General features: G+C 47.8%; 8 protein-coding genes across 8 annotated transcripts; 5 read left to right on the top strand and 3 right to left on the bottom strand.

Moving 5' to 3' along the window:
- Window positions 1–356: 356 nt before the first annotated feature.
- CNBB5050 (hypothetical protein) lies at window positions 357–3524 on the top strand (the record flags this gene model as incomplete). Its single annotated transcript, XM_771884.1, has 12 exons — window positions 357–385; window positions 466–581; window positions 633–998; window positions 1049–1427; window positions 1484–1578; window positions 1632–1834; window positions 1890–2017; window positions 2071–2483; window positions 2541–2839; window positions 2895–3176; window positions 3236–3393; window positions 3449–3524. 12 exons carry the CDS (start codon window positions 357–359, stop codon window positions 3522–3524), a joined length of 2544 nt encoding a protein of 847 aa, XP_776977.1.
- A 103-nt stretch (window positions 3525–3627) lies between these two features.
- CNBB5040 (hypothetical protein) lies at window positions 3628–5938 on the bottom strand (the record flags this gene model as incomplete). The annotated part of the gene is made up of 7 exons (XM_771883.1): window positions 3628–3880; window positions 3938–4102; window positions 4153–4604; window positions 4655–4933; window positions 4981–5570; window positions 5617–5862; window positions 5917–5938. The coding sequence occupies 7 exons, from the start codon at window positions 5936–5938 to the stop codon at window positions 3628–3630; spliced, it is 2007 nt and encodes a 668-aa protein (XP_776976.1).
- A 113-nt stretch (window positions 5939–6051) lies between these two features.
- CNBB5030 (hypothetical protein) lies at window positions 6052–11090 on the bottom strand (the record flags this gene model as incomplete). Its single annotated transcript, XM_771882.1, has 12 exons — window positions 6052–6155; window positions 6204–6292; window positions 6385–6542; window positions 6612–7103; window positions 7166–7322; window positions 7371–7563; window positions 7612–7716; window positions 7945–8261; window positions 8316–9082; window positions 9139–10449; window positions 10491–10714; window positions 10781–11090. The coding sequence occupies 12 exons, from the start codon at window positions 11088–11090 to the stop codon at window positions 6052–6054; spliced, it is 4227 nt and encodes a 1408-aa protein (XP_776975.1).
- Window positions 11091–11339: 249 nt separating this feature from the next.
- On the top strand, window positions 11340–11842 carry CNBB5020 (hypothetical protein; the record flags this gene model as incomplete). Its single annotated transcript, XM_771881.1, has 6 exons — window positions 11340–11342; window positions 11399–11490; window positions 11546–11569; window positions 11641–11678; window positions 11731–11763; window positions 11823–11842. 6 exons carry the CDS (start codon window positions 11340–11342, stop codon window positions 11840–11842), a joined length of 210 nt encoding a protein of 69 aa, XP_776974.1.
- A 104-nt stretch (window positions 11843–11946) lies between these two features.
- CNBB5010 (hypothetical protein) lies at window positions 11947–13511 on the bottom strand (the record flags this gene model as incomplete). The annotated part of the gene is made up of 6 exons (XM_771880.1): window positions 11947–12702; window positions 12756–12938; window positions 12989–13093; window positions 13166–13276; window positions 13324–13395; window positions 13464–13511. The coding sequence occupies 6 exons, from the start codon at window positions 13509–13511 to the stop codon at window positions 11947–11949; spliced, it is 1275 nt and encodes a 424-aa protein (XP_776973.1).
- A 349-nt stretch (window positions 13512–13860) lies between these two features.
- Window positions 13861–20274, top strand: CNBB5000 (hypothetical protein; the record flags this gene model as incomplete). The annotated part of the gene is made up of 9 exons (XM_771879.1): window positions 13861–14079; window positions 14128–16006; window positions 16056–17557; window positions 17620–17703; window positions 17757–17841; window positions 18071–18386; window positions 18442–19150; window positions 19203–20066; window positions 20125–20274. The coding sequence occupies 9 exons, from the start codon at window positions 13861–13863 to the stop codon at window positions 20272–20274; spliced, it is 5808 nt and encodes a 1935-aa protein (XP_776972.1).
- Window positions 20275–20673: 399 nt separating this feature from the next.
- On the top strand, window positions 20674–23343 carry CNBB4990 (hypothetical protein; the record flags this gene model as incomplete). Its single annotated transcript, XM_771878.1, has 1 exon — window positions 20674–23343. One exon carries the CDS (start codon window positions 20674–20676, stop codon window positions 23341–23343), a length of 2670 nt encoding a protein of 889 aa, XP_776971.1.
- A 1556-nt stretch (window positions 23344–24899) lies between these two features.
- CNBB4980 (hypothetical protein) lies at window positions 24900–26312 on the top strand (the record flags this gene model as incomplete). The annotated part of the gene is made up of 5 exons (XM_771877.1): window positions 24900–24933; window positions 24981–25195; window positions 25258–26071; window positions 26124–26254; window positions 26310–26312. The coding sequence occupies 5 exons, from the start codon at window positions 24900–24902 to the stop codon at window positions 26310–26312; spliced, it is 1197 nt and encodes a 398-aa protein (XP_776970.1).
- Window positions 26313–26884: the final 572 nt, after the last annotated feature.

The following is a 26884-nucleotide window of genomic DNA, read 5'->3' as shown; positions in this document are numbered from 1 at the left end:
TTGTTTCGAAATAGTCGTTATTGTTGTCGTCGACCTGAAGCGGTCATTGAAGCAGTGAGCAAACGCAAGACTATGTAATGTCCAGGAATATCAACTACTCACCTTCCACCTTGCAACCTTTTTCTCGGCACGAGATATAAATGCGGCAGTGAGTGTGTATAGAGTACAGATGTCAATGATAGAGGAGATGGAAGTGATGACGATGACAGAAGATCCGGAGCGGGTATCTCCGCAAAGTCCACTATTGAGAAGAAGTATCTGTTGTGTTGTCCTTTATCGTCATCGCAACTTTCTGGATACATGTATCTACATACATCGAACGCTGCATTCTCAGCAATCGCCACATTAGATACATAATGGCCGCTATACCGCCACCAACAGCGACGTAAGTGTCTCGAAAGCCTCCCAAGCACCCACAATCCTCCTCACAGCCATCTTACACGCTCATCATCTCACTTTCTCCAGCTGGGACACGATCCAGGATGTATTCTATCGCAAGGATGAGATATATTCCATGGGATGGAAAGTATCAGACCTTTCAGACTACATAGTTACTTCAGCTAGAAACAGTGGTCCTATCGGTGAGCCTTTCCCAACCTGTCTTGTCAGCTCTTACTGATAATAATCAACAGCCATGATCAGAGATGAGCGCAAGATCATGCTTCTAGGGAAACATCCACCAGGAAAACCCAAGATTTACGTCTACACCTCCTCAGGAATCCTATTGAATACTTTTACATGGGACCTTACTCCACCCATCTTACTCCACTTCACCTCTCAGAACCTCATTGTGCTTTCGGACGAAGGCTTATATCGTGTGTACGATTTGTCGAATTCAGGCGAATACAAGCAACATACGTTGGGAAGTGACGTTGCAGAAATGGGTCTAGTAGATGCGCAAGCGTGGGAAGATGGTATGATTGTTTTGACTGGCGAACTGGAGTACCTGCAAGTCAGCGGCTGGTCAGGCGGTCGGGTTATCCGTTTATCTCCAAGTGGTAAATATAGAGAAGCCCTGGCTGCACATTTCTTAACAAAACGGTCACAGGTCTAGGCGAATTACCAATGTCTTGGTCCCTTCTATCGCCCGACAAATCTCCAACCGGTCATGCTCAAGTACTCTTCTCAACATCCTCTACAATAATAACCCTCGACGCTCTCGAACGCATCGACCAGCGCGTCTCTCGCGGTCCATTCTCACATATCCGAGTGTCACCCAATGGTCGATTCCTCGCTCTTATCACCGTGTTTGGGTCTTTATGGGTTGTCTCGTCCGACTTTAGTCGTAATTTATCGGAAGTCGATATCGGCGAGTTGAGCGACAGTGCTGGGTTACCTGAAAAAGTAGAATGGTGTGGTGATAATGCAGTAGTCCTTGGATGGGGCGGGAAAGTGGTCGTTGTCGGCCCTGCAGGTGATTCTCTCAAGTGCGTAGATGTATTATATGGCGTAAGCGGCAATTATTACTCACGACACGGTATAGGTACTATTACTCTCCATCGGCCCACCTTATTGGGGAGCTTGATGGACTTAGGGTAATCTCAGCAACATCTTGCGACTTTATCCAAAAAGTACCAGGTCAGTGACTACTCCTACTTATTTTACTCAAAATCCTACTAAATTTTTTACAGATTCCTCCCTCGCTGTGTTTAGACCTGGCTCAACTCATCCTGCCTCTATCCTCTACGATGCTCTCGATAATTTTGAGCGCAAATCACCAAAAGCAGATGAGAGTATACGCAGTATAAGGCCAGAGCTGGCAGATGCTGTTGATACCTGTATTCAAGCGGCTGGGAGGGAGATTGAAGTCACCTGGCAGAGGAAGTTGTTGAAGGTGGGTGTCGCACCTTTTCCAATTGAGCGGCATCAAAACTCATGAGAATTTGTAGGCTGCTCAATTTGGACGAGCATTCATGGATCTGTACAACCCTAGCGAGTTTGTGGAGATGGCGCAAACGTTGAAGGTGTTGAATGCGGTCAGGTATTTTGAAGTAGGCATCCCTATCACTTATGACCAGTGAGTTCCCCGACTTGCCTTGTGAACGAAAGCTTGCTAAATCGTGCACGAAGGTATATAACATCATCCCCCTCGTACCTTATCTCCCATCTTATCTCTCGCAACCTCCACCTTTTTGCCCTACGCATTTCTCAACACCTCTCCCTTCGCCCAGACCCGGTTCTGAAACACTGGGCCACAGCAAAAATCACTCGCTCCAACAAAGGCGTTGACCCCTCCGACCGTGGCGTTGCAGATGACGAACAAGTCTGCGAAGCCATTGTCGAGAAATTCGAAAAGGAAGGCGAGAGGGGAGTGAGTTACGCGGAGATTGCGAAGAAGGCATGGGAAGCGGGAAGAACAAGGTTGGCTACAATGCTGTTGGATCATGAGCCCCAAGCCGCGGAGCAGGTTCCATTGTTGTTGCAGATGAAGCAAGATAAGATTGCGTTGACTAAAGCTATCGATTCTGGGGATACTGATCTTGGTAAGTCATTCATTTTTCAGTGATGTATAGTGGCAACTGATGACTCCTGTTCTTTAGTCTACCAAGTTCTCCTTCACCTACGCTCAACGCTCACCCCGGGCGACTTCTTCCACGTTCTTGATGACTCAATCTCTCCCAATCTCAAGCCTGCTGTCAACCTTTTACAAGTGTACGCCCGCCAAGCCGACCGCCAACTGTTGCGTAACTTTTACTACCAGGATGACAGACGAACAGAGAGTGCTTGTTTGGAAATGGAAGAAGCTGGACAGAGCCAGGATGTAAATGACAGGATTGAACATCTCAAGGTCGCTGCCAAGAGGTTTGGGGAAAGTAAAGAGCGGGTGTTTGAGGCTAAAGTAAGTCATTCATATTTATTTCTCATAAAAGCCATAACTAACAGTATCACTGCAGATGGTTGAAGATGCTCAACGCCTTCTTATCCTCCAGGAAGCCTATGAACGGGAGCTTGCCCATAAGTTCAAATTCACAGGCTTGTCTGTCGATGAATTCATACATAAACTTCTTATTGAAGGGTTCGGGAAACGTGCAGAGCGGGTGAGGGCGGACTGGAAGGTGCCGGATAGGCGGTGGTGGTGGGTCAAGCTGAAGGCATTGGCAGAAGTCAAGGATTGGGATGGTTTGGAGGCTTTTGCAAAGTCGAAGAAGAGCCCGATAGGGTATGAGCCGTTTGTGGTGGGTGATCTGCACATTTCTGTTAGGGTATTTAAAATTGACTAGTGTGGGGATCACAGACACATCTTTTGTCCCTCAAGCCATCTCAACCTAAGCATGCTGCCACATTCGTTTCTCGATGTGACGCCAAAAGCCGGGCAGATTTGTATGTGCGATGTGGAGAGTGGGGGAAAGCAGCGGAGGTCGCAAGAGAAAGAGGGGATCGAGCGAAGCTTGAGTCAGTGTTGCTTCATCCTTTATCAAGTTACAACACAGTACTGACAGTCCTAAAGACAACTACGTAGAATGGCCCCTAATGGGTTTGCCCAGAGAGACGTAGATGAAGTGATACAGCGATCAGGGAAATGAGGGATCAGTCATGGAGAGGACTCCTGCATGCGAAGATAATAATTGTGTGTGTATGTATAAATATGGGTGATACTTTCTCTGCAAAACTACATCGGTATTCACACTAATGCAAATACACCGGCAAACCGTAAACAACCGGCGCCGCACCATTGAGATACTTCAGTTTGCACTCATTCCTCGCCTTGTTGACAGCTTGCACCGTCGACAGTTCTGACAGAGGAAGTAGCGTGTTGGTACGGGATCGTGATTGAGGCTGGTGAGCAGCATCTAGGTGCAAGCCATGCTTGAGAACATGCTCTGAAATTCTGTCGATGTCCCGGTCAGTGACATCCCAGAGGTTACCAACCAAAGACGGACTGAAAGCTTTATTAGCCGCTGGCCATCTGGAGATTTGCTTTTTTTAACAGACTCACCACCCAGCCACCATGTAATGCCAAGCTGTACCTGTTCTATCGAAATCACCCTGATCCTTCAAATGCCCAGAGGAACAACCCCACAGCATGGTCGTTGCACATTGAGGAAGCGATCTGATTTTTTGAGAACTGATGTACTGTTCTGCACCTCCATGCCCAAAGTATCTACCAATATGATCAGCTTACCGAGAGATAAAAGCAAACATCATACTTACAAGACGAGGTCATAATCCCTTAGCGCTGCTCGCATTTCCATCTCTGTGGGGGGTCTGCCGACAATTCCTTTCCAACCGGCCTTTTCTACCATCTCATCAATCCATGGTTTGAAATGCGTTTCAGTTCTCGCGAGATCACCACTAGGGTTCAAAATGTAGAAAGTTCTTCGAGAGTTGACAGTACGCTTAATGTCAAGATGATTGTCTGTAGCTACGACGCTCTGAGTAAGAGATGGTCGGAGATGATTACCCATTGCGACTTGATCAAGGAGGAAGGAAAGAGATGGAATACGGCTAGTTGGGCGCCCCCGAAGGATTGGAATTGACTCCCAAGGAAAAGATTGAACATTCTTGTCAAGAGCAAGGAAGATATGTTCTTCTCCTAAAGCATTTGAGGTATTGTTTTGCTTCGTTTCCACCTTCTCTAAGGCGCCTTTTACATCCAGGGCAATCTGCACGAACAGTCAGTTATCCTCCTTTCGCAACAATCAACGGCACTCACTTGGTCAATATCCAGCTCTGACAGAGCAACAGGAACACCGTGAAATTGATACACGTCTAAAATGAAGTACACTAAATCCTCTACCTCTTCTTCTTTGCACTTGCTTGAAAGACTGGCAAATGATTCGAGTAAAGCGTCATCCAGATGGGGCTTTGTAGCACACTTCTTCGCCTTTGAATTTCGCCCGCCCGAGAGAGCAGCCCCAAAGATTTTGTCAAGACTATCACTAAAATCTGATAAATCTGCTTTGCTGAACCTGTTCCTGGGGCTCAAAATGGTCTTCTTGCCGTCAATGAAGTACGAGAATAAAAAATAGGAATACCTACCTTAAAAGCACCGAGCCATACAAACTCAAGGTTTACACACAGCTCTTCCATCCTCTTATCCAAAGCTCTCCTCTCAGCCCACCATTCCGCCTTTCCTTCTGAAGTAGTGATATGCTTGGCTCTTCTAGCACCTTCGTTACTGGCCTTGACAATAGTCTCTAGCTCTTCGACAGCAGCATCAAAGGTCCATATATCATCGTCTCCTTCTCTTCGCCCTTGTCGATCCACTGGGAGACAGAATACGATGGGCTCATAGCCATTCTGGTGGCGTGAAATAAACATAGTATTTCGATCGTCTGACACGTTGATAGTGATTACCGCCCAGTTGGCTGGGACGTCTTCGAGAGAAATGGCGTCGGCTGCTAATATATGCTTGGATTCGTACTTAGATTTAATCATTTGCCAGTACGATCGAAGCTTGCCATCATGGTCATCAAGGTCGTCAGAAAGATCCACATCGTCGCCATTGGGCTTGCCAGTAACTGGAGGGTCAAATGATGGCCAATCAATATCGCCATGATCGATATCGATAAATTTAGTTTCAATGGCATGCAGCAGCTCACGATGTAACGTGATAGACGAACTGGAAGCTGTATGAAATTTAGCGTAATCCATTGCTCTTGAATCGACACTCACCAAGTGTACTTGCAGCGGCAGATGTGACACTCTCTGAACCTTGGCCTAATGATGTCTGAAAAGCCTTTAACAAAGCCAGAGCAAGACAAGCCTGTCTGATGCCTTCTACTTTACCCCCAGCCGCTACTAGGTCCAACGCGGACAAGAAAGCATCCTCAGCACGAGTCAAGAAAGCTTGGATACTGAGCCTAGCAGACTGGCGATCTTTGATCTTCTTTTCAGGAATGCCCATTGGCATAGTCACAGCTGCATTTCATGTCAGTCAGTTGAATCAGTCTCCTGGAAGTCAGGTTCCCATACCTGATTCAGTCAAAGAGCTCATGAAGAGGTCAGTTTTAAACTGTTGGATGGCTTCATGTAAAGCGATGCGACCTTGAAGCAAAAATTCTTCGGCCTAGAGACTCATTAGGATTTCCAGTGTAAGTCCGTACGTTCTCAAAGCGCACATACCTTGATCTGGGTGGTAGAAGGTAAGTTTTTTACCTTGGCAAGTAGCTGCATGCATTCCTCTTTCGAGCCTGCTTCCCTCAAAAGCCATGCTACTGATACGTCAGTCGCATATGTTAATTGAAAATGTTGTTACATACCATGCTGTCTCATGACATGGGCCAAAGTCGCTGGCAACAAAGGCTCCTTACCACCAGTACTCTTACTCAAAGTTTTGGCAGACCTGCCACTTATGTTCGACGAGATGAGCCCTGAGCTCTTTTTGGGACTGAGACGGACGTTAGCAATCATTATTATTAAATAATGCAATCTACCACTCACGTAGGTAACAGGGCCTCAGCAGCCGCAAATACAGAATCAAGCCCTGCGATCTCACTTGATGTACTTTGGAACATCTGTCCAGCTTCTTCGATCATCCCTTGTCCAGTATATAGGTCACCCTGAATTCTCATGAGATCAACAATTTCAGGTCCTTCCTCCTTTTACAAAAGACTTCTGTCAGCTTCCCGGAAAAATAGAACATTTGGAATATCAGACAGTAAACTTACAGCACACAACAGCCCGGCAGCACTCTCCAGTTTAGTCCCAACCGCTTCCAGCTTTCTTAGTCTAAAGAGCAACTCGGCTTCTCTAGCCCCTACCCTTGCACCCATGCCTCCGCTCTTGATCGTCTCACTGACCAATCCAGCTACTTTCAAGAAATATTCAGCATCCCTTACTGATCCTCTTGCGGCATAAGCTGAAGCCAACTCAAATGTCACGTCCAAAAGACCATGAGCAACATGCCATTGTAGGTTATGCAGGTGCTTTCCACTGAAGTGGGCGGCTTGAGGAGGAGTGGGACCACTTTCGTCCTTAGCAGGCTCGTCTGCATCTTTGGGTCGTTTAGGATTAGGTACGACAAGGAAGGGATCTTCGGCGTCTAATATGGAGGCATTGGGCGATGATTGTTTCTCGGCTATACGGCAGATAGCGTCTGATGCACGAGTCCAGAGACGGAAGGCTGCAGAAAGGTGGATGATGGCGCCCGTAGCGTTATCCTGTTTCTCAAGCAGAGTATCGCGATTAGCAACCATTCGCTCAAGAGTAAATAGATACATACCTGTGCAGCGTTGATAGCACCAAAGGCTGTCCTCGACCAAGCAGCTCGTTCTAACGTGTCGCAGCGATTCATGACCTGTACGTGGAGCAGATGCGACTTGCTTTTGGTAGATTCAAGGTCACTGTTAAGCTCTTGGGCCTCGGCATATGCCTCTCGCCTATACTTGTTTTAGTACCCTCCTGAAGGACGCAATTTACCGACTTACGCATTGACAATGTTCCCGGTACCCGCCAAGTAACAGCTCCATCTCAACAGGAGCTCCACTTTGACACCACTATCTACCAGCACTTTGCTCTCTGAAACTGTCTTATACGTCTGAGAAAAAATGTTTCCAGCTCGAGAGACCTTGCCGAGCTTGAAGTACTCAGTGGCAAGCTGGGATGAACGGCGAACATAGTCTAGAGAATAATCAGTTTTTATTTGACGTAGAGCCTATGCTGATTTACCGTCGATCAGCTCGTCTCGACCTCTTTGGAAGGCACGAATAAGCCTCAGAGTCTCGATCTGAGCCAGAGTTTGGCCAAGAAGAGCAAGCAGAGACGCAAGTGCGCCTGATCATCCGAGAGTCAGTCTTCAGTTCATGGCATCATCAAGGGATTTACCTAATAGTCCTGTCAACTTCTTTAGATCATCAAACACTAGTCCAGGCGCAGCCGTCACGCCCGCCGTAGCCTTCCCAGCAGCCTTTTTTTGTGGCTCAGACACAGTTCTCTTGGTTCCTCTAATGGGCCTTGCGGGCGCATCTCCAGTAGTAACCGCTCTTGTAGTGGTAGTCCTACCAAGCGGCTGTCTCTTCCTAGCTTCGTCCTTGATCTCTTGAGAAGTAGAAGAAGGGATGAGCACCTCGCGTAAAGCTTCCATCGAGCGTTTATGATTATCAAGCACTGCTGGTGTAGGGTCTCCCTCGAAATGATAGGCTTTCAGAGCGCGGAGGATAAGAGTATATGCGTAATGTTCTTTTTTGTACATTCCAAGAGAAGTGTCATGACCGAGGTTGGTTTCAGCGAAGAGATGATCCGCATCTTGGATCAAATAATCAAACCTAGACATTCGTTGACCAGACGAAACGATAATTCGCATCATTCTCGCAACGACCCTATTTTATACTGGGTCAAGCGTCGCTCGCACAGGTAGGTGATAAACGACTTACCTAAGTCTTCTTATAGGATACGCTGCGCCATACACATCCAACAAGCCTTCTCCTAAGTCCAAGACAATGCGAGCTACTTCTTCTTTCCACGCCCCATCTTCGAGAGTGTCCATTATTTTCTCTCCGATGGCTCCTACTTCATGAGGTTTATAACTGTTCGTAGTCATCTCCTTCATTAATGAGAGACCGAAATCAATACAAAGCATCGGATCGTAGAGGATGAAAGCAGAAAGTCGAAGTAGGGAATTTTTGAAGTCCGCGAAGGGCTCAAAAATTTTCGAAATAGATTGAGACGCTGCAAGAGCGAGGTTTGACAGGAGAGAAGGCGGTTGATAAGCAAGGCATTGGATGTAAGCCACAAAGACCTGTTCTTTTTGCCCGTGTCTCTGGTAACAGCTTGCTAAAAACTCCCATCTCTTTGCCAATCCCTCGCTAAATTGTTGTAATTTTTTGTCTCCCTCTTCGTCCAAATCTCCGGCTTTCCCAAGTTTCACAACCTCAACAGCCCATTCGCAGCTTAAGTTAGCCAAATGTACGGCTTCCTCCATTCTTGCTTGGGAGAACATTCTTCCGCCGACGTTGGACGCTGCTATTGACAAAGCTCTAAGCCAATCAATTTGGTCAACGATTTTGGTTGAACTCTTGACGCGTCTGTAGAGATCATAGCCACGAGAAAGCAGGATGGACGAAGATGAAAGATATCGCTGAGAAAGAAAGCAGACGGTATCAATTATACCCGTAATGAGATAGTCTGCAAAAGAGGGATTCTACGATTGCAATCAGCTCCTAAGCCGTCATATGATATCGTTACGCGAAGACATACAATTTCAATTCGGTCAGCAACGGTTTCTACAAAGTCTAGTGCTGCCCTAGACCATCTTTCGACCTCGCCTACAAGCACCTTACAGCTCTCTTCTATACCGTAGCGATCGATAATCTTGACACACCCTCGCCTAACCCTTTCCCAGGCTCGCACGACTCGATCAATGAGAACTTTAGATTCTTCATCGTTCGGTAACCTATTAACGGCTTGTCCAAGGACATTGATATCTTCAAGAGAAAGGGCATCGATGCGCTGTTGGTTTGGAGTTGGCGGTGATTGACCAGATAAGATCTTGTCGAACATAACACTGGCTTTGGCAAGATTACCCCTTATCCTGGCTACTTCTACTTCGGGTGATCCCTTGATGGCCGAACGGACAGATTCGCCAGATGAAAGCCCGGCTGAAGGTAGTGTAGATATTGAAGTCGAGGAGGTCATGAGCGATAATGCCTTGTCGATGATATCGGCATCATTGAGCCGTCTACCGAGCGCGATCCACATCTCCATCAATTCTAACCATCCTTTACCACTTTGCCAGTCTTTAACATTTTCTGCTCGCTTTTCCACCATTTTCTCAACCCAATCAATGAGGTTACTGATGACTTCCGCTACCTCTGACAAATTCTCGTTGGAGTGTTGAGTGTGGACATATACTGAAATAGCTCGATGGGTAGCTTCCCACAAACGGGTGGGAGAGTTTCTCGATTGGGGAGATGAGGATATAGTCATTGATAGAGCGTATAGAGCAATTTGGCGATAACGAAGGTTCAAAGATGAGGCTGGCGGGAGGTTGAGAATGTCAATGGCTCGATAAAGGCTGTATAGAAGCGGGGTGATGGAAGTGAGGGGAAGTGTAAGAGCGATGGTAAGAGGATTGAGCTTGGCTGAAGCAGACGATGTTGGCATCATCACCAGGACTTCTTCAGAGCCTTTGCTAGTAGTGATGAGTCCTACCCATGCCGATACCATTGCCATAAATAGCAGGTTCTTCACCGGCTCTGCCATCTCTGTGCCTTCCATGGGCGCCGGGAACCATGCTAATTCTAACCATTTGCTAGGTACCGAAATCGTTGGCTGTTCACTCTTCAGGGATGATTTGGAGGATTTGGCGACTGATGTGGCGGGAGTTGAGCGCGATGAGGTGGTGGTGGTTTTGCTTGCAGCGCGTGCAGTCGACCTTGAAGGACCAGTAGCTCTAGAGGTAGTGGGCAGCTTGGCCGCAGTAGCTGGAGGGTCTTCAACCTTCGAACCCTTATACAGCCTCAGTAGACCAGGCCTAGCCTCGACGAGCGCTTCCATAGCTTTATGAACCTGTACCATTGTTAGCGTCGTTTGTTGAAGCTCTGACTTACCATTCCCATATTCAGACACTTGCTCACCACACCCTGACAAGTCCGTTCAACTTCTACGCCTTTATCCCCAATCACGTCTTGTCCATCCAGCTCCCTCAAGACCCTGAATGCCACTAGGCAAGTATCCACCAACCTAACCACCTTCTCATCCGTCCATTCGTTCCCCCCGCTGGACCCCTTGGATGAGCCATAACGATAGCCAGAGTTCTCAGATTCACCAAGGGCTTTAATAGATGCGTTAGTGGCTTGCATCGCCTGCATGGCGCGTTCGACGGGACGGAGCCTCTCACTGGCTGTCGAACAGGCCCATGGCAGCGAGTCTTCCAGTGTCGCTTTCTCTTTTCCTTTCTCTGCAGTTGTTGTCGCAGGTCTTCTGATTGTAGGTTTTGCCGACTTGGAGGGGACTGCCTTGGATGTTGAAGGCTGTGTCCTCGTCACGCGAACCTTGGGTTCAGGCTTTGATATTGCGAGCTTGTTTATCCCGTCCGCAAGCTCATCTGTCGTCGTCGTCGGAGCTTGAGTCCTAGAGCGGACAGTCGCACGGGTTGGTGCTTTAGGAGCAGCCGAGGATGCCCTTGTCGTTGCTACTCGTGGCGGCATATGTTAATTACTGATGTCTTACTAGTGAGTATGAAATTATAGGATGAAAGAGACAACCAGCTAAAGAAAACACGAAGAAAAACAAACGCGTCCAAGGTGTTGTCGACTTCTCGAAGCGTTAAGTGAGTTGCAAAAATAAATTAGATATTATGATTTTCATGTTTTTTCCGCTGACGGTCCTCCTCGTCTGCTTGATCGAGCAGTCCTTCAAATCCACAGCTCCCTCTATAATCCTATAAACTTTTAAAAATGGTACGTCTAGATGATGGGCATGTTACTGTCTGATGCTGACTTTTATGGTGCTGTAGATTATTCCCGTCCGTTGCTTCTCCTGCGGTAAGGTCATCGGTAACCTTTGGGACAGCTACCTTGAGCTCCTCGCCGCCGGTGTTGATGAGGGGTGAGTCACAGGGTTAAATGGCTGCGTAGACGTTTGCTCATAGATGAACGTATAGTGAGGCGATGGACAAGTTGCAATTGTGAGCAAAGGCTTTTAAAGGACTGGGAAACGTAGCGGTCGGATGGACGCTGATATATGGTGCAATTGTAGGAAGCGATATTGCTGTCGACGAATGGTCCTCACCCACGGTATGTCTCTTCCTGGCAGATGCAGTATGAGCCATTGCTAATGATTATGCAGTGGATCTTATTGAAAAGTTGCTGATGTACAACCGTTCGTCACCTCGTCTTCTCAAACAACAGATGCTGATCAAAGCTGATATCGCTTCACAGCTCTCGCACGGGATCGATAGATATAACTTTCCCTTTCCTCGGTACTTCGGCTGTAATTTATGTATATCATCAACATTTGGACTTCTGCATCTTTCCACCATTCTTGTCCAATCGGCGCTGCATTTTAAACTGTGTACTTTCTCAATCCGCCCTCCCCTCCTCCGCACCACATCCCATCCCTCACCGCCTCCATACACTCAATACTAACAGCATCCCATCCGGCCAATTCGTCCTTCACCACTACTTGGTACCCATCTGCCACGCACTTCACTCCTAGACGGCAAGGAAGACCGGCGGCAGTACCAAGATATAAATCTATTTTGCCATCTTCGACATCAAGGCCGAAAGCGAGACTGTAAATTGGTGATTCGTTTCTTCTTATCTTTTTCCGCTTGCCAGTCGTTCCTGGGATGAGAGAAGCAAGATCTCTAATCTCGACGACACCGCTTGAGTATCCGATCGCGATAGTCCCCGTTTCTCTCTCATAAGCCAGAGACGCAATCTGCTTATCCGTTTCCACCAACCAACCCTCGCCATCCCAAGGCTGTACCCATACAGCTAGCTGGTCCTGGACTAACATGACTCTTTCTTGGCCCTGGAGACCTAACGCTTCTATGGCTGTTGACTCTTCGACCAAAATGAAATCTTCAATTACTAACGTTCCCTTCTCACCTCCAGTTGTCCATTGCTTCACTTGTTGTCCACTGCCAACATCCCAGAGCCGGATGGTTCCGTCCTTGGCCGCTGAAAGAACAGTCTTGCCAACACCCAAAATAGCCAGTGATGTTATTGCCCGAGAATGACCTTTAAATGTACGAGGATTGACGCCGTTCATGCCAAAGACACGAATAGTGAGGTCAGCGGAAGCTGTGAGGACCACCTGTTGCCCTACTCTTAGCCAAATTATGATGATAACGAAAAGAATATACTGACCTCACCGCTGGGGAACCATCTGACGGCTCTTATGTCTCCAACATGTCCCTTTAACTTTACACCATCCTTCTTCGGTGAGGCCATGACACCCGTTGGGAGGATCATACAGTATCCATCCGGTCCTCCGACGATGATGTGTGGCGTTTTGGGGTTCACAGAGAGCGCATTGATTTGTAATGGAGGCTGTCTGAGTCAGCAGTAGACTTTAGATAGGAAGAACGATGTGGACTCACATCGACGTCTGAAGCTTTCTCGTATGGAGGATGTAGAACGTGCTTTGGGAAATGTACAGGCCGTTTGGAAATTCCTAATGCCGGGATATCTACCACAAAGTCTGTCTTAAATCCACGAATATCCCATCAGCCCAGATTCATGTCTCGCCAATACATATTTCACATTTGCTGACCAACCTTTGTTACCCTTTCCACCTTGACTCCGTCTCGAGCAGTAATGTTTATGGACCCTCCGTCTTCGAATTCCACCATGGCTTTACCATGGACAGAGGTTTCGCCGTGATGATACTACCCTAGCGTAAGGAATCGTACAGCCGATTAAATAAAGCACGTACGCCCGATATCCATATATCTTCCTTCATTATTACCGCCTGTTCGACATCGTCAAAGACATCGATAGCATCATGCTTGAGCCAAACAGATAGAAACCGATGAGCTGAAGATCGCTGCGATAGATCGAATACGTATGACTCACCTGGATGTCCACATAGGATATATTCTCCACTTGTTTTGAGCCACTCATTGCTACCAATAGAATTGCAATTCGTGGTATAGCTTAAAGACTACCAGAACAATTGCTTATGCATGCATGTGCAGAAATCGACCTCTGCCTTTTCTTCCGCAAGGACGATGACGCGTCTGCGAGATACGCGCTTGGTCTCCGGGGGCTTAGCGGCCACCTCCGAATTCGCCACCGTAGCTCAATATAATGACGTCGATAGAAAGCGCAACGGATGACCGGCGGATGAAGTGCGAGAACGGATTTGCTGGTGGCCAAACGAGGACATCTTCGTTCTGATAGTTATCTGTTCTTCATTTCTGAATATTATTTTACTACCATTTCTTCCTTCCCAAATACACACAATGCCACAATGTTCTCACTCCCATCCTTCTTAACGACTTTCTCCTTTACCCTCCCCTCTCTCCCCTCGATTTCTCTCCCAGCAAACATTCAACGCCGCTTCTTATCCTATGTCCTCAAGCGAACTCTCGGCCGATTTGTCAGTCATCAAGCACTCGATGCTGAACGGATACAAGCCCAGGTTAGCGAGGGGTGGGTCGAAATTGAGAATCTGGAGATCGAATGTTCTGTGAGTGTTTTCTCAACGAGTCGTGGATGCGTGCTAAAGCAATGATAGGAGATTAACAATTACATTCCGCCACCCCTTCCTTTATCGCTTACAAGTGGCACAATTAACAAGCTCACCGCGAAATTACCATTCCCTAACCTGTGGTCAGATCCTCTCCAGGTGTCTCTTGACACTCTAACTCTGGACTTTACTCTTTCTTCTCCGTCGCCGTTGTCTCGCGGAAGGGCCGCTACTCGACCTGAGCACCATGACCTGGCGGAATCGGTGACATCTGCGGCCGATGACTTTCTACATCACGAACTCGATGCGTATGAAGAGAAGGAGCTCGAAGGATCTATACGCCAGAGCCTTATACTCTCTCAAACTGATCCCTTTATCAGTGATGTACCTGGAGGTTTTCCTTTGGGTTCGCCGGGGGAAATTAGCCCTGGTCGACCACTTCCTGCCAATATGGAGAGCACAACTGTCTTGGCAGGGATGGTAGAGCGTATCCTGGCCCGGTTGGAATTCAGAGTGGAGAAAATTAAAATACGACTTGTCATTGAGGATGAGGAAGATGTTGTGGAATTGACTGTTGGGAGAATACGGTATGCTGATGAAAGCGAAGCTCAAACGAATGATGATGGCAAAAGCACAACAAGGGCGATTCGAATATCTAACATATCGCTTGACATTGTTCCTTCGCAACGCAAACCACCTTCCCTTGTGATTCCCCAGCGTCAATCACTCGAGCCGTCCGTGTCTTCTTCTACCTCGACCGCATCAACTTCCTCGGGGAATGATTACTCCGATATGTTCATGTCTCAAGCTGTTGTCGATCTAAGACAGAGCTTGTTGACACCAGAGCAAATATCAGAGCCGGCTAACGAGCAAACTGTCCATGAGAGCAACATGTTCTATAGTGCTTTGAGCCAGCCCAACGAGTCAGAACCTGGTGCCAGTACCGGAATCAAGAGGTCCGGAATTTCACAGAATCCAAAGTTAGCAGACGAAATAGAAGAAGAAAGATCGAGGTCTGAGACCCCTACGCCGGAGACCAAGCCTCAGCCGTCCGGTATACCTGTGCTCAGCTTTGGTCAAGAGGATGTGGTTCTCCATATGCGTACAACTCGACCTTTGATCTCTGCCGGGCATCAAACCTCTTTCAACGACAACAAGCCCACTGTCGAAATGAATATCACTATCGGGACTATTACCACCGTTCTTTTACCTTCGCATTTGAAGTTATTTATATCTGCGCTGCAGACCTTGCAAGCACTATGTCAGAAAGACGATGTACCTGCGGCAAAGGATAAGCCTGCTCAGTCAACAAGCCCTCAGACCCGGCTAACGGCTACGACGAAGCTGAAAGCTTTCTACGTATCTTTGGTATACGATCTCTCAGCCGAAACTTCTCTTAACCTGCATTCTACTATGGCTTCCCACTTGACTCGCCCAACAAACCCTATTCCCTATCCCCATCTACGTTTCCGATTAGACACTCTTGTTGCTTCATACCAGAGCCCTGGCCATTCCAATCCGTCTCGCCCTGCGTTTACACGGCCCACACCCAACATGTCCACTGCTAACCTTCGACGAAAGTCCAGCGGCCATGCAAGGTTTGGATCGCTCCCATCAAATTTGACTGTGAATGTAGGGGATATATCTCTTTTCGAATGGATGGGTGAAGGGATGATCGCACCTGTCATTCTTTTCGATCCTGGACTGAAGCACCAATACGACCTCCCCTCAGCCCCCCCGCATAAAGGACAAGCGGGCTTCCCCGAGTGTGAATGTAGAGATTGGAGAGAAGAGAAGAAGACTGGCAGTGAAAAGGCTTGGAGGGTGCGTCCGAGAGGCAGAGGTATCCTCAAAGGTGGCGCAAGAGCGACTACCGAAGATGAAGGGCCTGTCGTTCACGTCAGGCAAGATCTCGGAAGCGATAGCGGTGAGTTGCCAAGTATACAGCTGAAAACAAAACTGACAGTATTAATTAGCGGCTGTCATAAACCTTCAATCTTTGCATGTCTTTGTGGACCTTTCCCTTATTGAACGCCTTTTACCCCTCTTACGTTCAGTCACGCCCCTAATCCATCCGCCCGAGCCTACACCAGCATGGCTGCAATCAGTTCCGTCGCAGTCGATTAGTGAGGAAATCACCCCAGAATCCATCATATCATCCTTATCTGCTCCACCACCCACGGCCAGGGGAAAGAAGATGAAAGCAGACATACGTTGCGACTTAGTGCGTTTGAGCGTTCGCTGCCCTGCTCCTCCACCAGAGCCTGCAGAGCGACAAATTGGAGATGGTCGTCAACTGCGGTCTGGTATCGTATTCGTAGATGTTCATGGTCTGAAGAGTAGGTTCATGGACACGTCCAGGACAGGTACTCGACCTGCGTCGAGCGAGGTTGCGAACGTGGAGTTTGAACAAACACTCATCTTCTTTGCCTCTGTCTCTCAACATTACGCCTATCCGTTCCTCATCTTTGCACCTCTTTCTCCTGAGCCTGGAGAAGAAGATATCCCTCTTTTGCCATCTATATCACTTTCATCTTTCCCTCAAGCTTCTTCCTTGCCGGCCTCATCTATTGCCAAGACAACCCTTGTAACCTGCAAAATGCCAGCTATCCGGGCTTCTGTCCATCATCCCACCGTTACCGGTTTACAGTACTTTGCGGATGATGTGACTCGCTGGCTCGATGTAGCCTTCGCTGATGGCTCCGCAAAACCACGGGATGAATTGAAGATGATCGGTAGTCGTTTCTTTGGTGGATCCAAAGGTAGCGAAGCTAGTAGTGAGATTGATGAACCCTATGATGTTGAGGAGGTTGCAGCTGGCATGAAAGTTGAGATTGAGATCAGTGAGATTGACATGGGATTGTACGTGCCGAGGCTGGATGCCTCAGGAGAGAGGGTATTCAGTTTCAAAGCGAATGATCTGGGCGTGCGGATGGAGACACATCCAGAGGAGAACGAGACAGCACTGGAGCTTTCTATCATGGATCTCGACTTTTCAGATGTTTCGTCCACACCACTCAGGATATTAGGCAGAACGACGCCGTTCACTCTTACTTCACATCAAGCCCCTGTCGTTTATCTTCGATTTGTCTCATCTACCGACCTTCGTACAACGTTAAAGGAAAGCAACATATCTGTCGCCCTGTCACATTTCACATTCGCCGTTCACAAGGAGATTGCATGGCTTCATGAGATTGCGCAGTTTGCTAAGCCTCCTAAGGGAGTGTTCGAAAACCTTTCACCCACGGATCTCACTCGACTGTCAATCAACTTGTCCTCAGCCTCTTTCCTTCTCGTTCCGCCCAACCTACCCGGGTCTATTGTGATTTTAGTGAGAGAGGTTGAAGGAAAAACTGAGATACCAAAAGGTGCGACAGATAGTGTTTTGGAAGTAGGCATGAGCGGTTTGGGAGCATTGGCTGTTGAGGGAGAAAGTGGCCCGTTAGAAGTTTCAAGTGATCTGGCGGATGTTTGGAAGGTATGTCCCATCAATTGCAAGCTAAATTAAACTACATGCGCTAACCAATTAAACTATAACAGAAAGCGGGCTATGCGCAATTGGCAGAAGTCATGGTTCTTGAGCTTCGGTTGATGCGAGAGCTCGTCGCTGCTGGTGAAGTATCTGTAAGTGAAAAAAAGACGTTTTATGGTGCATTCTGACCTCACGCCCTTTGTAGCTTGACATCACTCAGGCTCAATTCAAGGTGACTGCTTGTGCCGATTCTCTAGCTACCTTTGCAGAAATCGCAACGGATTTCGGGCGTCTCTTCCCCAACAAAAAGTTTGTCTTAGAAATTACACGGGTGTTCACTTCAACTCTTTCATGAGTCACGATCCTTACGAATAGTGATGCTGATGAATTATTTATACTTAAAGGGAAGAACATGTCAAGTTACCAAGTATGGGACAGTCAATAAATGTTTTCGGTGAGCTAACATCACCTAGCTTTGCTGCATCTTAAGTTATTGACATTAGCTGAATTGGGTCTTAGACTCTCTCGACGAAAATGCCTTCAATCTTTTGCCAGAAATTGTTTCTCACTCTGATACTGATATGATTGAAGACGATCTTCCTCACAACCTCGATTATTTGGACCACGCCACTCGTATTTCGAAGCATTATCCATCAATGGATCGCACTACTGGAGAAAACTTGCGCGCTTGGCATACCCCAGAAGAAGGCTTGGAGGAAGGAGAATGGGAGAATGGCGAGAGCGGTGAAACTATCAGAGCGTTTGGAGGGGAAATTGAAGAAGAGGAAGGCTATTGGGAAGGATTGCCCATCCTGAATGATGTTTATTCGGCTGAGTAAGCATAATTCACTGACATCCAGTGAGTTCGCTGACGTTCAACTTTTTCATAGTCAAAAACCAGGCAAAATACATATTCGCGTTCTCGATGCCAGCCTTAAAATCTTCTTGCACGATGGGTATGATTGGCCTCGCACACGCAAAGCGATCGAAGACGAAGTTCGTGCTGTCCGCCGACGTCTCGAACGCATACGTCAGCTGTTGGCTTCCGGACAGAAAGCCGACGAGAGTATTGAAAACGCTACAAGCAGCGTCTTGTTTAACTCTATCTACATCGGGTTGGAGCAGAAGGGCGAAATGGGTCTCTCTACAATGGGTATGGGCAAGATGGATGAGAAGGCCTTAATGGCTGCTATCGATGAAGAGCTTGATGGTATGGAGACGGAAAGCGGCAGTTCCTGGCAGACTCTTCCTGCAGGTGTTGGAGCTGGACCAAGCGCTGTGCATCAAGCCCATAAGAAGACCAGGCTTAAAGGAAAAAGGCTTGTTCGATCTAAGAAGGCTCAAATCGAGATAACTCTATCAGGCATCAAGACTGACGTTGACTTGTACCCGACCGAAGAATCAACCTCCTCTCGAGTACATTTCACTGCCAAGGAAATGGAGATTCTGGACCACATCAAGACATCAACATGGAAAAAGTTTCTCACCGAAATGAAGGCGGATAACAGAGGCAACATCAGGGAGACGGATGCCGACATGCTGAGAATAGAGTTGGTTGGTGTGAGACTAAAAGAGGATGAAGAAGAGCTGCGCTTGAGAGTATGTTTCACCTTCATTGAGCTCCAAGAGAATATCATTGACAGGATAATAGGCTAAGATTCTGCCCCTTCGACTACATGTCGATCAAGATGCTTTGGACTTCCTCAAACGATTCTTCAGCTTCAAGGCTCCCCCTATGACTTCAGCCAGACCTCTGGCACAACATACCACCTCATCTACACCTGATTTGTACTTCCAGCATGTTGAAATTTTCCCGATCCAGCTCAAGCTTGATTATAAGCCTAAGCGCGTTGATTTCCGAGCTCTTCGTGAAGGCAAAACTATCGAGTTGATGAACTTCTTCCACTTTGAAGGAGCTGAAATGACTCTTCGCCACATCACCCTGTCGGGAATTACCGGATTGGAGCGCTTGGGAACAACGTTGCAAGACCTCTGGACCCCAGATGTCAAGGCCAACCAACTCGCAGATGTCATTTCTGGTGTTTCTCCCATCCGATCGATGGTCAACGTAGGCTCTGGGGTTGCAGATCTAATTTTGTTGCCTATCGAACAGTATCGTAAAGATGGAAGGATCGCCAAAGGTGTTCAAAGAGGGACAAATAGCTTTGTGAAATCGACTGCTTTGGAGGTGATGAAGCTGGGTGCGCGTTTGGCTACTGGTACACAAGTAATTCTGGAGCGAGCGGAAGGCGTCTTAGGCGGCAAGTCGGGTGAAGATGTCGTTGGGCAGGTACAAGGATTGTCGACAAACGCGTTTGGGGTAGACAGTGGCATGCTGGAAGGAGGGTCAAGTAGTGAAGACGAGCAGGAGGCAATCAGCAGATATGCCGACCAGCCGGAGAGTATGAAGGAGGGCGTTCAAGCGGCGTACAAGAGTCTGTCGAAGAATGTGAACGCCGCTGCACAGACCATTCTTGCGGTACCCATGGAGGTATACGAGAGATCTGGAGACGATGTAAGTCCCTGTCATAGTGATAGAGGAATACAGGGAAAAACTGACAAACTTCTGCTAGGGGCCTCTCAAAGCTGTAATTCGTGCCGTGCCCATCGCGGTACTCAAACCAATGATTGGTACTACCGAAGCTGTGAGCAAGACTCTTCTGGGCATGCGCAACAGCCTGGATCCTTCGGCGCGACGGGAGTTGGACGACAAGTACAAATAGATGTGCATATATACGACAGTTTTTATGGCGAAGTGCTGTATCATACGTGATGCGTAGGCTCTGCTTCATCTGTAATCTTAATCTGCATAAGTGATGCCTTTTCTGCTTATTGTATGCATTAACCTGGCAGAGACTATTATTTATGGTTAATGGCATTTATCTCGTAGATGAAAGGACCGCCACGGATCAGATGATATGAAAGGAGCTTGGTCGCTACCTCAAGGTGATTGCTCTCACGCAAGTGGCGAGCTACAGATTTGTTCTCCTTACCATTTGGCGGCTAGCTGGGTGAGTAGTAAGTGCTCAGAAACATCCCATTTAGGTGAGCCAAGGTGAGGGTAAGTGTACTCCATATTTAACGCCACAAGGCTAATAAGACTGCCCTAATGTCAGCAGAAAATGGCCAGCGTCTATGAGGCACGACAAGCTCGCCCAGAAGCTATCTTTGTAGTCCTTTTCTTGATTGTAGCCCTATATATACTTGTTGGAGGGAGCAGGAGGTCGAGCGGCAAAGGGAATGATGGCAATGGTGGTCATGGTGCTGAAAGTGGAAACCGTAGGAGTCGAAATTCGGAAGGAGAAGATCTTGAGAGAGCAGGGAAGGGAATGAAACACCCATCATCGAAAAGAGAAGGGTCAGGCATCGAAACATCTAGCGCCTCAGATTCGAACACTTCTTCCACAGATATGGAGGAAAGAAGCACGAAAGACAAGAAAGAGGAAAAGCAGAAGAAAAGGGATGGTAAAGAAGTAAAAAAGAATGAGCCTGAAGCCCCAATCTTTGCGCCATCGACATCCCCTACGCCCGACTTACCGAAAGAGGAATCCCCATCTCTGCCAAACCTTCCAGTAAAAGCTAGCCCTCCCATACCCGGCACTCGTTGGCAAAGAGATCCAAATCAGCGCCCAGATAGAACAAGGCGAGACTCCACTTCGTCTGTACTGCTCGAACGTAATGATGATGGCACATGGAAGAGGCCACCGCTTATTAAAGAAGGGGTGAAGTTTGATGATGGGGGAAAAGAAGGGAAGGAAGCCAACAGGTTTGCAATGTTTAATCTCCATGACACCCCTGTTACACTTTACGACCAAACAGGGCTTGAGGGATGGTCCAACCATGCATCAAGGAAGAAACAACCAGACGATGCGGCGTTGTACGGCAAGTTGGATGGATCGGAAAGCCCTTTGATAAGTTTGAAACAGGGTGGGAAGCTGAGTCAAAAGTTAATCAAGTTTATGGAAAGGGCAGAATACCTCGCTTCGCTCGATTTGCTTGATCCGAGACTGAGGAAAGATGTAGTCGCAACAGCGCTAAAAGATCGCTGGCTCGATGGGGCGGGCACCATACCAGAGGTCATTAGTGATACTCTCCGGCAATTTGTGGTGGAAAAGCAAATCGACATTGTCAAGATCGTCGAAGAGTATTCAGCTCCATCGGCCAACGACCTAAAACTTTCTGTTCCTGGTAAAGCCAATGCCCGACTCGATCAGATTGCCAAATTACTCATGGACTGTGGGTTTGACCTTGACACACTTCGTGAAGATCTCAAATTTTACGACTGGAAGAGGATGCCGGCGGCTGAAATTAGGAGCATGATAAGGAAATGGACAGAACGACAACTCCAAAAGGGTAAAGCGGTGTCATTCATTGCAGGGTTCTTCATTCCATACTATCGAGCAACCACTTCCTACAAAGCCAAGCACTTACCGAAAATGTTTCCACCCAATTGGAGAGTCGTTATCGGGGCGCATCAGGATGATTTGATCGGGTGGTTGAGGTATATCGGGCAAGCATTTATCATCTCGCGCATGTTCTCCCCTACAGGCGCCGATATCTCTGAAGAATATGTTCGTGTTGGTGTGTCAAGGCGGAAGACGGTGGTGGGATTTGTCATGGACTTTACCATATTCACGCCCGAGCCTGATGAAAAAGAGCTCCGAACACAGAGTGAACTTACCTCAATCTTCCAGCGGGCTGAAGCGCCTATTTGTCGGGCCAAGTACTTGGGGTTGAGGTGGGCAGAACATTTGAATAAAGTGGTCTACCCTCAACCTGATGGACGGATGCTATTAGTGGAAAACAATCCCTTTCATATCACGAGACTTACCTTTCGACCTGGCCTCAAGAAGAGTACAGTGAACGCAGCTGCTCTGCGTCTTGCGACATCCGAGGTATCAACCCCTCGTTTACCTCCTGATGTGCCAATCAAGCGGGATAGGAAAATTATGAATGTGTCGCAAGATGTCATACGTGAAAAGTACGAGGCCAATAAAGGGTCGAATGAGCTCAATGACGCTTTTGCGAGATCTTTCCGAGCAGCCGACGCTCTGACAGTCAGATTTGTCAACAAGCATCAATATCATTGGTACCAGTCTACGGGTCCAGTTAACGATTCGTTCGATGAGACAACTTTCAACATTCTTTTGATGCTCTGCAGTATCGCTTTGAGCAAGTATCATCTCCATCAAAAGTTCAAAGTAAAAGGTGAAACCGATTACCGGACTGATGAGGAGTCAGCGATGGATTTTCAATATGATGCGGGCTATGGTATCGTGCAGTCCATGGACTTTGGCGGAATGATGCCTCTTGAAGGAGCGTCCACGGTGAAGCCTCGCTTTCTCCAGCTCGACACCTTTGTAGGTCTGCGCAACATCATGTTGCCGGTCATGTTCCATGTTCAAAACAGGAGCACGTCTTTTCCTGCATCCTCGTCTTTGCTCTTGAGGGATGAATGGGGTATGTCCAAATTCCTTTATGGTCCAAAAGCGATAAACGTGACTTTCCATGGACAAACATCGTCAGAAAAGGAGCATCTCATGAGAGAGATTCTGGAGGACTTGAGTGAACAGGCGGATAGATGGATCTCCGAAGAATTAGGACAGCCAGACAATGCATTGAAGAGGATTGTCTTGCAAAAAGTTGACGCGGCGGTGGGTATGATCAAGACTCGCGTCAGATTTGTAGCCCTGGGAGAGCAGCAGCCTTCGGCGGGTGAAATGGATTCGAAGATTGAAGAGTTGCGGGATTTTGAGTTGCCTATAGAGTATTTGCCTGCGTTGCTGCGATAAAGTACGTTTAGGAATGCCACGTCGTCATGCGCCAATGAATTGACATGCATGCATATGGCCAAGAAAAAGGGCCAATGAAGTGTGAGAGATTTGTTGCTGGGAAAGATTATTTACGAAGAATGACATGCAACGGCGACAGGCGATATCCTTGTTGGGCGGTGATGGCCGGAAAGGTGAATGCCACTGGTATAACGCCGGGGACTCCGAAGAGTGATGTTGATACGTAATTGCATGACGCGCCATCGCTCAGGTGACTTGGAGATTGGACGTAGGCGGGGTTGTTGGCGGGCGGTCCATGGCTTCCCTCCATCACTTCACCCCATTAACTATACATATCCCAGCCCCCAGCTACTGCGGATCTAGCCCTGCAACAACACAGTTCGGGACACCTCACAAGCCTCCCCCAGCAGCCCCCAGCCCCCAGCCCTGCGCCCCGTAAAGTGCGCCCACAGAACAACAGCCGTTTATCCGCCGGACTGCCTCCCTTCTACACAGGTACCCGAAACAATCGTACATCCTTTGTCTCCCCATCCCCTTCTCCTGCCTCATCACACACCCACCGGCCATCACCCTTCTATCCTATTGCGCCCTGGGATAAGGTTTAGCCGCCAGCCACGCGAGTACCACCAGCAGCATCGCGCCCAACCAGCACACCTTGTCGACGCGCTGTATTCACCTCGGTTTATTCAAAGGATCGTCAACCGACGCGTCACTTTCAACCTCTTCTTTCCTCAACCTACTATACCTGTGAGTTTATCCGTCGTTTCCGTCATCTGTCCTCCTCCATTTGGCCGTGGCCAGTCCCACGAAAAGTCTTGGGCTTGATGGGAATTCGTTGGGGCTATGGCATTCCAGCCGTGCCATCTAATCTCGTATCGTCTGGGATGATGGAAGGAAAAGGCGCATATCATACCCCATCTGCGACGTGTTGGAACATCTCATCCAGCCCACTCTCGATTGTTCTAGGTCGCTCGTTTCGTACATCAACTAGGCGTTCGGGCTCCGCATCAGGACCCTGCCTCTCCGGGCGGAGCTCCAAACTTATTTACGTTCTGCAATTCCTCCGTCTACCAACCAACCTTCTTTCCTCTTTTCATTCTCCTGTAACCTCTCTTTCACTCTCGGCGTCGCCGTGGTTGCAAGTGACCTCTCTAGGTTGTCGAGTGGCGGATACATACTTCCCGGGCAACGTGATTGGACGGCCATCCTGCCGGAGCACGGAAATGCCAAGATTTGCTCCCCGACGGTTGAGGTTCCATCAAAGCTCATCTCGTCTTCTTTCCTTTTCTTATAACTAAATTGTGCTATACAAGAATGCTTGCTGACAATCTTATCCGCAATTTCTCGTACTATATCAATTTCATCTCAATTTATCTTCGCACGTCTTGCAATGGCCGTTTGACACAATGGAATCCCCTACGACCACCAAACGATCACTTTCGATCACTTCGCAATTCGTTTCGCATTGGCCTCGACCGAATATTGTGAACGGCATCCATGGAAAACAAACTCCTGATTCGCGGCCTGACGATTTCTCATTTCATCATATAGAAGACATGTCAGGAGTCGTGAACGGTGTTAGGGTCGCTAGTACGTTCTTTTGTCTTTTGTCTCTGTATGTCTGACTTTTTTGTAAGCCGACGACCCCAACCGCGTCATTACCGTCAGTGCTCAATGGGGCAAAACTGGCGCCGACACCACCATCAGCTACACCAACTGCAAGGCTGTCGGTAACGGAAGTTTCGGTGTTGTCTTTGCAGCCAAGATGTCGCCTGTGAAACACGAAGACGGGTCTGAGGAGCCAGAATCGGACATTGCTATTAAGAAGGTGTTGCAGGACAAGCGATTCAAGGTATGCCTCAATCAGTTAGGAGCGAGATTTACATATGCGGGATGATTATTAACTTGATGTAGAACCGAGAACTACAAATCATGCGCCTAGTCCATCATCCCAACATTGTCGACCTTAGGGCATTCTTCTACTCCAACGGCGACAAGAAGGACGAAGTATACCTCAACCTTGTGCTTGAATTAGTACCTGAGACTGTCTACCGAGCTTCTCGTCATTATGCCAAGCTCAAGCAAGCAATGCCCATGCTCCAAGTCAAACTCTATATGTACCAGCTTTTCCGCTCTTTGGCGTACATCCATTCCATCGGCATTTGCCACCGAGACATCAAGCCTCAAAACTTGCTCCTCAACCCTGCGACTGGTGTTTTGAAGCTTTGTGACTTTGGTTCCGCCAAGATCCTCGTTGCCGGCGAGCCCAACGTGTCTTACATTTGTTCTAGATACTACAGAGCCCCCGAACTCATTTTCGGCGCCACAAACTACACCACAAACATTGACATTTGGTCAACTGGTTGTGTCATGGCCGAGTTGATGTTGGGACAACCTTTATTCCCCGGAGAATCAGGCATTGATCAGTTAGTGGAGATCATCAAGGTTTTGGGTACCCCTACCAGGGAACAAATCAAGACTATGAACCCCAACTACATGGAGCACAAGTTCCCTCAAATCAAGCCTCACCCCTTCACCAAAGTCTTCCGGCCGCGAACCCCTGCTGACGCCATCTCCCTTATCAGCACTTTGCTCGAATACACTCCTTCCGCGAGGTACACTGCTCCTGAAGCATTGGTGCATCCCTTCTTTGACGAGTTGAGGGTGGAAGGTGCGAGGTTGCCAAATGGAAAGGACATGCCCGAATTGTTCAACTTTACCCACGAGGGTATGTTTTTCTGGTTTTGGTCAGTATAGTACAGAGCTGACGGGTGTTTTAGAACTGTCATCTCGTCCCGACCTTATCCGTCAACTTGTGCCTACGCATGCTGAGGAGGAGCTTCGTTCAAGGGGTATCGATGTCAACGACTTCAAGCCCATTCCTCCTGAACAGCTGCGTGTCACTTTGGACGTGAGTCAATTCAGACCGGACGAGTAGTCGGTACGAGCGCTGACATGCATTGCAGTGATTGTAGGAAAGCTGTATAAAGAAATGAAATATATACCCAGCAAGCTTTTCATCATTCATCCCACATCATCGTTTGGCACCGTCTTTCCACTTTTCTCCCATATTTTTTCCCCTTAAGCATTACGTGGCTAGTGGTTATTTCATTTTTATTTTTTCTTTGCACTCGATCTGATACCGTTTTATCATAACATTAGTCTTTTGACTCCCGTCATCTCTCTGGCCTTTTATCGCATGTCTCTTCACTGGCCTTATTTTCTTCTTATAGATTTAGTCAGTGCCCAGGGAAGGTGATTTAGGCATTTTTTTCATAGAGACGGGGTTTTGCGGAGAGGGATAAATTAGTGTGTTTTCGGTTGACGAAAGTCTGTTTCCTGAGGCTTGTGTCAAGTGGGATAAAGGGCAAGAAGTGATTGAGTTTCGGCAAATGTATGATTCAACTGCGCATGGATTGTGTCTGAGACTCCAACCAAGTTGGAAAATGGAGGCTGAAAGAGTGGTGTATTATCATGTTTTTGGGTATATACTATAATGCTGGGTATCTGTATCTGCGTCTCATCGCCAGAAGCGCCAAAA

This window comes from Cryptococcus neoformans, chromosome 2, assembly GCF_000149385.1.
Source record: "Cryptococcus neoformans var. neoformans B-3501A chromosome 2, whole genome shotgun sequence".
In the NCBI taxonomy this organism is placed as follows: Eukaryota; Fungi; Basidiomycota; class Tremellomycetes; order Tremellales; family Cryptococcaceae; genus Cryptococcus; species Cryptococcus deneoformans.
Note: the sequence above shows the minus strand (reverse complement) of the source record. Positions and strands in the feature narration are given on the sequence as shown.